A 9,566-nucleotide genomic window follows, 5' to 3' on the forward strand; every position below is an offset into this window, starting at 1 on the left:
AATAATCCCCCAAACAGCTGTCCGATATCAAATATAAACAATATCATTAATTGTAACTGTCGTGCGTAACTGTATATTAACTACAAGGACACGATCGTCAGAGACGAACCAGTTAAACGTAGTTCCTAACAATCGCATCCCATATTGCTCTCCGCACACGAAGAACTCGGAACGTTCTGATTACGTTAACTGTTGGACAATTAGACTTTTAACGATTTAAAACACGTGTTCAAGATATCCACAATGTATATTTGTGAAGAACGTAGATTTGTTTGATCGTATTCGTTTGTTGCGGGTCAGATGATGGGTCTGACTGCTTAAAAGAAATTTAAAAATTTCTTAAACTTAAAGTGACCCCATGCTGGCTAATCTACCCGTCGTTGTTTCCATAGCTAGTAGCCTACACTGTGATACGCGGTCCGATTTCGAGCACTTAGTCATCTAGATTTGCTCATCTAGAAGTAAAAGTTTGTATCTGGATCAGGGAGATCCCATCCCATCCCATCCCATCCGATGTTGCTTTGGAAAACCGACACAAAAGTAAGATGGATTACTTGAGCCTGGATCGCAAAACATGGGATTTTCAAATCGGGATCATTTTGGTCCTTTTTGAATAACCGGACCCTGGGGTTATTTTTACATGCCGTTTTATAGAAGGTAAAAGACGCTGTAATCTTCACCGGCGTGGGAACACGCGCAGTCCGGAAAAAGTCTGGAAAAATAACTGACATGACCAGTTCATAGAGAAGCTCTGGTAATGATGACGTTCCCCAATCTCCACGTATAAAACTAATCCCGTCCGAACAGGGCGTAATATGAACCAACAACAGCTTCATTCCTAAAATCTCAATTGTTTGCTAACACGATCATATTTCTGACTGTACTCGATAAATACAACGAAGACATAGCAGCAGATAGATTACAGTGATGGGAATTAGTAGGGCTGTAGGACGAGTCCGATCTCGGAATGTCTTCTGTGTTGATTTGGAAATTTATAGGTCTTTGAGTGTGCGTGTGTGATATGTATATATATATATATATATATATATATAAATAAAATCTAACAGAAATAAAATAGGCCCTAATACAGAGCCTTGAGGTATGTCACATGCATTAGAAGCTGAAAATATTTTATCGTTCATTAAAAGTTCAAAGTCAATTTAATCGATTTAATTTACGCTAAATAAATGAATAAATAAAATGAATATCACATTGTACACTGTCGTAAAGCTGCTTTTTCTGCAAGGCCGCCTTCTGACAACGTCTGTTGTTAGAAACTGTATAGAAATACAACTCAACTGAATTCATTCACAGTCCAGAAGAAAGCTAAAGTTTCAGTTCCTTGTTATTAAAGTGGAAAAAACGGTTTTGGAGTTCAGAGCCAACGACAAAAACCGTCCCTGTCCACATCATTACAAGCTGAACTATAGCTACGCGAGCCATTTCATCTTGCGTATATTATCTACGCTGTGACATTACGGATCCTCTCGAACGTACATCTTACGGTATAAAGATGAACCCGAACGGCCTGCGGAGGACTGGTAGCCGTTCAAATGCTCTTAAACTTACAACTGTTTCCAAACCGCAAACCGTTCGCCAGCACGCACTAAAAATTCACCCTTCATCCCACCGGGTGACCAGCAGCAGCTTGGATTTCATCTGACCGGTGGAAATTGCTCTGCGAGCATGTCTGAGCACGTTATTTCGGGTAGCCGTAGCCGAGCCAGCAAAGAGGAATGGGTACGGAAGAATGCGAGCGCAGTCCGCGATCCGTCAATGTCAACTCAAACATGCTTTCAGTTTAATTGCATGCCTCGAAATATGCGAGTTATTGGAAGGTTCCAGAAATATTACAGTACGATTACAGCAGGAGTCCAAGGCGGTTTGCTGGGAGGCAGACACATTGTTGTTTATGTGGCGAGAAGAGATTAGGTCAGGGGGAGGGAAAAAAACCCCACCAAAAACCCAGATACATGGTGCAACGGCTTCTGTTTCTTTCCCCCGATGCAAATTGCAGTTTAGCCGTTCCTCCTTTGAAAGGAAATGAAAGCCCTTGTTAAAGACGTGTGTGAAGCGGTCTGGTCCGGTAGAGCTCAACCCGAGTCCTCGCCCCGTTTTTCTGGTGGACCAAGCGGTTTGCTCTAATCTCCCCATGTTCAGAGAGCTCAGATCTATTTTAAAGCTTTCCTTCATCGATAGCCAAGAGACTCACAGATACCGTTAACTTAGATTAGAAACGCCGTGATGGACGAACATGTCTGGGTTTTTTTTGTCTAGACAGTATTGGGTGGATCTGGATGTTTAAAAAATCTTTACCAGGGAAGAGAAGAGGCCATATTCTGGATCGGAAAGGTTCTAGCACAGAGGTACTATGGGGCCAGATCATGTGATGCGTTCCTGTGAAACACGAACAATAAAACCAATTTGATATTGAACAGGAAACTGATGTCGAGATGGAATAAGGGTGAGTTGTCTTGAACATCATTAAAACAAGATTTTTAGCACAGGTGGAGAAGTTTGGAACGAGAGGCCCCATGAAGGACTGCATATAAACAACACTCGTCTTTTTTTCCATTTACGTAAAGAAGGGCTTTTTTTGTTGCCATTTGGGTCATTTTCAGGTTTCGGTTGAAGAGTCTCCACAATGATTTGTAGGCAATTTGATATTTGACTAAAATTACTGTAAACCCAGTGAAACCATGAAAAAAAAAAGAAAAAAAAGAAGAAAATTTAAGTGGGCCTAAAGTTGAACCTTGAGGTATGCCGAGTATAATAAAAGCTGTAGCTGAAGGGAAGTGAAAATGTTTTATTTCTTTAGGTGTCAAGCGAATGTAACTCTTTGTCCGGGATATTCGCTTCAACATTAAGACGATTAAAAATAAATAAATAAATAAATAAAAAGGTATTGTGGTTGTGTCAAAAAGGTTAAAATAGCGCAGTCAGGGGGAAATAACTCATTCAATTTAAGAATGTATGTATTTTGCATCGGTTTCCTGAACAGGAACATGATCTGAGGTACATCTGGTCAGATTTATGAACAGCACGACAGAAAATCAGATAACAACGTTACGTACAGCTATTCATGACCGGGAGTCTGAGAGAGCCATAATGACCATGCTTCCTGTGTGGAAGTGGTGGTGTAATGCTGCATTCGACTACAGGTCATAACTTATCATTCCCAAACTCCATCCAGGAAGAAACAAAGAGAAAAAACATATATAAAGAAATTTGCTCATTAAGGAACGCTTCTCCGTGGCACGAGAACGTCCGAGTCGTCTCGTCTTAATACTAAACCTACGGACGTGCAAGCTTATGAATTCGTTAGCATCTCCTAAGAATGTCTCAGTTTAGGACCTAACGAGCAAACTGTTAAACTTCTGAAAATAACAGTAAAAAAAAATTATGATAAAACATAGCAGTCTCGTATTGCTTATATGATATTCATATTCGTAAAGGTCTCGTATGCATCGAGAGTACGTATTTTATTTCTGTGTCTCTGATTGGTCTGACCTGTCTGGCTTTCTGTGTGTGTGTGTGTGTGTTAGCTGGTCGCTAGGTAAATGGAGTGCATGCAGTGTGTCGTGTGGAGGAGGCCAGCAAAGTCGCACCGTCCGCTGTCTCAGGAAGGTGATGTACCAAAGGGAGGAGTTAACTCCGCCCTCGATGTGCCCTTCACCTGCCCTGGCTCTCACACAGCCCTGCAACACACACTCCTGCCCTCCGGAGTGGGGTACAGGCACCTGGTCACAGGTCAGTACGCACACACACACACACACACACACACACACACACACACACACACGCACAGAAACGTATATATTAAAGGCCAGGGATTGGGAAAATTAGATCTTCTACTGCCCTCTGGTGGTTAAATGACAGAATCACAATATGACACTCAGAAGTCTGTCAATACTATAAATAATTATAACATTTATTATTATTATTATTATTATTATTATTATTATTATTATTATTATTATTTAATTGCCATGAAGCTTATGATCGCCATTTATTTATTTTTATCAGACATTTATTATAATACATTTATTATGCATTACAAGGATTATATAGGGATTACGCAGCATTTGGCCATTCGATTTTCCTCTCTCTCTGTGTGCACGCGTGTGTGTAGTGCTCGAAGACATGTGGACGTGGTGTGAAGACACGGAGTGTGTTCTGCCACACTGTTAATCACGTCTCTGGTGCTTCGGTTCTCCGAGACGGCTTGTGCGAGCTCCAGCTGAAGCCCAAAGCTCAGGAGAGCTGCGTGGTGAGCCGCTGCCCTAAAAACGAGCGGCTGCAGTGGATCACCACCGCCTGGGGAGAGGTACGCACACAGAATGATATCCCATACCTTTTTTTTTATTATTATTTACTTTATGGCAGCTCTATTTTCCTTTCTCTTATCGAGAAATCCCAAAGCATAAACTCCTTTCCTAAAAATGACAGAAAAAATGAAAGTTACATCTTTACCTCTGACTGGTACTGGAGACTCCTTCCATGAACGATCGTTAAACGTCTACGGTAGAGTCCGAGCTGCATTATTGGAATATTTCGTGCAAATTATTCTTAGCAGGTGCTCTGTAACTGTTTAGTTGCCATTTTGTCATTTTCACTGGGTTTATTACCTTTTATGGAGTTTGTGGGCGTGGCTGAAAGTAAAATCGGCTGCACCGCGAAGGCACTTAGTAATTTATGGGAGTTTACATACAATGAAAATCAGCTTTACTGAAAATTTGGTGAATATGACGGGAGTCACACAATTATTTAGACAAAGTGTTAGTAAATGATTGATACACAAGGCTTAACGTTGCCAGTTATAGAAAACGTAAACCTGAAGAAAGTTGCAGGAATATTTATTGTATTAACACGCTGTGGAACGTACTAGAACAAAAACCAGACGTAAAGAAAAACTGCTCCTTTACAAGCAGTTTGTATTCCTGCGCAGTGCAACGGCGTTATAAACACGGACAAACGTTCAAATTAGTGATGAAAAAGTGACCGCGTCTTTCTATGCCGTCTTCCCGCCTCAGTGCTCCGTTTCCTGCGGAGGAGGTGCGAGGACTCGAGAGCTGCGCTGTGCAGAGAGAGGCTCTAATGGAGGTTTTACAGAATTCCCCATCAGGAGGTGTAGAAATCTCCAGAAACCCCACACCGACCTCCAGCAGGCCTGTAATAAAGCACAATGTCCTGACCTACAGCGCCACATCAATCCCCCGGGCCTGGGGAGAGCGAGCGGTGCCATGGCGCTCAGCTGGTACTCATCACCATGGCAACAGGTAGAAAACTCCAGCCTGTTTATATTTATGTCACTGTACGTTCCTATCCGACTGATTTATAAGCGTTTTTTTTTTTTTTTTCGGTTCAAGCACTTCCATTACATTTACATCTATTCATTTAGCGGACGCTTTTATCCAACGCGACTTACAAATGAGAAGAAGACAGGCAAAGCGATATCTCAAGCAGAGAACGATACAAGATCCGTTAATTGAGTTCCAGAAGAAGCAAAGTGCGCAGAGTAAAAGGTGTAAGTGCCAGAGGAATATATATATTATTTTATGGGTTGGTTAGGTGTTGACGGAAGAGGTGGGTCTTTAGCTGTTTTTTTTTAGATAGAGACAGATTCTGTGGTCCGGATTGAGGTTGGAAGCTCATTCCAGCACTGAGGAACAGTTAGCGTGAATGTTCTTGAAAGGGACCTCGAGCCACGTTGAGTAGGTACTACTAAGCGTCGGTCGTGGATTGCGTGAGGGAACGTAAGCCTTCAGGAGCGAGTTGAGGTAGGAGGGTGCTGTTACGGTAATTACGGTAATTTATTCTTTTAACACGGGATACATTCACCGTTCAAGCTGTGAGAACACAGTTGCTTGGCAACCAGGAAACATGGACGTTGAGCAAAAAGTAGCTAGTGGCTGAGGCAAACAATTTCAGCGAGGTAGCACGTAACTGTTAAGATGTTGAGTAGAAACAAGACAAGACGTTCGGAAGATCAGCGTTAAACAGAACAGACTAATGAATCTGGCTGATGTCCGTGTGCGTGTGTGTGTGTGTGTGTGTGTGTGTGTGTGTATTAGTGTACAGTGTCGTGTGGGGGTGGTGTGCAGACACGCAGTGTTCAGTGTCTCCGACACGGCCGACCCTCATCAGGGTGTTTAACACACCACAGGCCCATCAGCTCCAGAGCCTGTAACACACACTTCTGCGCTCCACCAGGACTGGTGCCAGGATTTGCTCTTAAAGGTACACACACCTGGTTTTCCACAACCAATCACTGAGCACTATTGTTCCCGACAGCCAATCACTGATCACCATTATTCAAGTCAGCCAATCAATAATCATTTTTTCCAAGCGAAAAAAAATAAATAAATAAATAAACCACTAAATCATTATTGTTTCGGAATACCAATCACTGATCACCAATATTCCTGACAGCCTAATCCCCAGTGTACCCAAGAATCTGATCACTATTTTTCCCGACAGCCAACCACTGATCATCATTATTCCTGACAGCCAATGAGTAATCACCATTGTTCCCAAGAAACCAATCACTAATCAACACTGATCCTGAACACCAATCACGGATCACAGTTTTTCTCGACTGATTGCCAGGAGTTAATCTTCAAAGACACCTGAATGTATATTTTTACACCATTACAAAATACATGCATCTATGAATATGCATTATATGCAAATATGAAACGCCTTCTATTACTAACATAGCTAGCTAATTGCTCGCGAAAATCACGTATTCGTCGCAGGTTGCCACGAGGTGGATTCTGGGATTTCAGCAATATAATTTTGGTTATTAATATCAGAATAAAATACAAATATTTCCACAACAACCACAGTTTTGTTCACGACTAGCACTAACCATTTTAGTTATACAGGATCAAGGATCCACCAGGATAAACATTTCTGGGTGTCATATCGTCCTGGAATAATTTGCATATTAAAATGCTAGAGTAGTTACATCACAAAGTGCATAGCTCCGCCCCCAAGTACAGGGGGGAAAAAATGGGAAATTAGTGGGAGAGTTTAATGACTGTATTTGGTTGTTAAAGTTACAATGCTAATAAAATAAGCGTTGCGTGTTTTCCCGTCTTTCCCCAGGAGAGCAGTCGTGTGTCGATTACTTCACCTGGTGTCGCCTGGTTCTCCAACACGGCGTGTGTAACCACAGGTTCTACAGCGAGCAGTGCTGCAGGTCATGCTCAATCAAGAAGCTATAGAACACAAGGACTTTCCCATGAGCACCCTCTCTGACTCAAACGACACTACGGATACCCAAAGGGCCCAAACTGGATTTGGCGGAGGAAAATAAAACGTTTAAAGAAATGGACAAAAGAAAGCTAGAGGCATGGAGGCCCGGTTCTTCCTGAAGTACTTGACGGGCAAAACACACGGGAGAAAAAAAGTCAACGGTGTGTTTGTGCTGAAACTGTGGAGGAGTTTTACAGGGACCGAGAATGGGTTTATAACTGGACTTTCAGTGCAGGACGTTATTCCTGTAAATGAACATTCCTGTATTATTATTATTATTATTATTATTATTATTATTATAATGTTTTTTTAATTGTGATCATCAGAGTCGAAACAAATGTTGCGTTCGGTTATATGTTATAATTGTATAAACTACTCGCTTCCTGAGATGTTTATTTGTACACAAGGCTGCACCGAGCTGATACTGACTGCATTTCACATTTCTGCTGGATCTGGTCCGTACTTTTTAATTTTTTTATTTGAAAGCACTATTTAATTGTGCTTCTATTAAAAATATTAAATTTTACTAAAAGATAGGAAAAATAGAGGGCGGAGCTTAGATTCAATCATAAACTAGCATTCCCTGCTGAAAAAAAACAACAACAACAAACAGAAACTCCGAGTTTGTAATGGTGTTAATGGGAAGTGTATTGGTTTTACTGGAAACTCTAATGCCCCCTGTGGGTCTCTACTGGTAATTTGTTGTATTTCTTCTATTGGTGGCAAGTTATGTCTAGTGGAAACCATTATGGACCAATAATAGTAATGGTTAGTTGATGGTTTGCGATCGTATTTGTAGTGGAAACCATTAGAATTTTTGTGATGGTTTCTATTGCTTTGTTGGGTTTTTTTTTTTCCAGCAGGGTTTCTTTTCATTCCTTCATGTACTCTCTGATGTACTGCCTCGCATATAATACTGGTTTAATCTATTGCACAACATTATAGTTTAGCTACATTAGCTAACCTACTTAAAATTCTCACATTAGTAACGATTTTAATTTCTTAAAATGTTATTCAGGGGAACAGCTTCTTTCACTTTAAGGTCATCTACTTTGCTAGGGAAGGTCCAGACACAGCTGGGCAGAATTGAATACATAAGCTAATAAAGCAGCTGTACTAGTAGTTATTTGTACTAGTAAGCTAGCTAGCTTCCTGTAAACTATTTAACTCCATAACGAAAACCAGTCGATATTTATATTAGAGATTTTCTAGCAATCAAGTTAACGTTAGGCTAAGTGTTATATTGTGTGATTATATTAGCATGCTAGCTAACATGAGGTAAACTATTTGACTGAAACAAGTTCAGAAGAAAGCCAGGAAACGTTAAGTAAGGTATTGTGGTGATGTGACCACACACACACACACACAGACACACACACTTTCTACATTATTCAAGTGGAAAAAGGTCAGTATCTGCTCTGTATCAGGCTACAGCCGAATCTCGACGCTCTGACTAGCGAGCGTAAAGCCATCATGAGTCTAACCCTGCGTTCCCACTAGCTACGTGACAAGTCCATTGTGCCATAGCTACTGCTATTGTTGTCACTCGTGGGCGTGGCCTGTCCAGCTTTTTATTTAGTTCCTATGTGAAACAGTAGTAGCTCAATATGGCTTCTAAAGCTAACTTGTTCAAATTGAACAGCACACTAAATCAGCGTGAAAATCGTTACTCCTCAGAACAGATTAGCAAAGCAAGGCTAACCCTACTAGCTACGATACTACTTCCTTCCATGCTTAATTTTTCTCCGTAACGTTTCTGTACATGTTTAACGTGACGTGGTATACGACAACGCGAGATGAAGTTTTTCGTCCATTTCTGCTCATTGAACAGTAAACGCGCGGAACTGATTACAGGTAGGAACTAAAGTTGTGAGCGGGGAACTGAAGAAACGTCGGACCACACGCGCCGTAGGATTGGTCTGAGCGATTATTCGAAGCAAATATCGCTGCATTGAATTGAATCTCAGTTCAGAAACCTAGAAAAACGAAAAACCGTGGCTTTGTCGCTCGCTGGAGTGAACGCAGGGTTACGGCTTCACGAGCAGTTCAGTTCGAAATGTTATAGTTTAAGGGTTCCTGATGATCGCTGTTTTAAATTATTTGAGATATTGTGTGACTGTGCACATCCACCTAACTCTTCCACCAAAACGTAAATGTTCGTAGTGTAACCCCATCAGCCATGTTGGAATGAGAGCAATTACAGGATCCACGGTTTAAACTCAATCCAGCGGGTTCATTTGTGTTCTGGTGCTGTTTTCCGTCAGGACGTACTGTATTATATTATATATATAAATATGTATATATTC

General features: G+C 41.2%; 1 protein-coding gene across 1 annotated transcript in view; it reads left to right on the forward strand.

Annotated features, from left to right (window-relative positions):
• Positions 1-7,603, forward strand: part of adamts18 (ADAM metallopeptidase with thrombospondin type 1 motif, 18) — a 47,962-nt gene extending 40,359 nt beyond the window's left edge. The window contains exons 19-23 of the mRNA XM_053616515.1: positions 3,546-3,750; positions 4,133-4,327; positions 5,034-5,279; positions 6,075-6,240; positions 7,111-7,603. Of these exons, the coding sequence (XP_053472490.1) occupies positions 3,546-3,750; positions 4,133-4,327; positions 5,034-5,279; positions 6,075-6,240; positions 7,111-7,229 (931 nt within the window). The 3' untranslated portion in view covers positions 7,230-7,603. The remainder of the gene's footprint in view (positions 1-3,545; positions 3,751-4,132; positions 4,328-5,033; positions 5,280-6,074; positions 6,241-7,110) is intronic.
• Positions 7,604-9,566: the final 1,963 nt, after the last annotated feature.

This window comes from Ictalurus furcatus, chromosome 27 (assembly GCF_023375685.1).
Source record: "Ictalurus furcatus strain D&B chromosome 27, Billie_1.0, whole genome shotgun sequence".
NCBI lineage: Eukaryota > Metazoa > Chordata > Actinopteri > Siluriformes > Ictaluridae > Ictalurus > Ictalurus furcatus.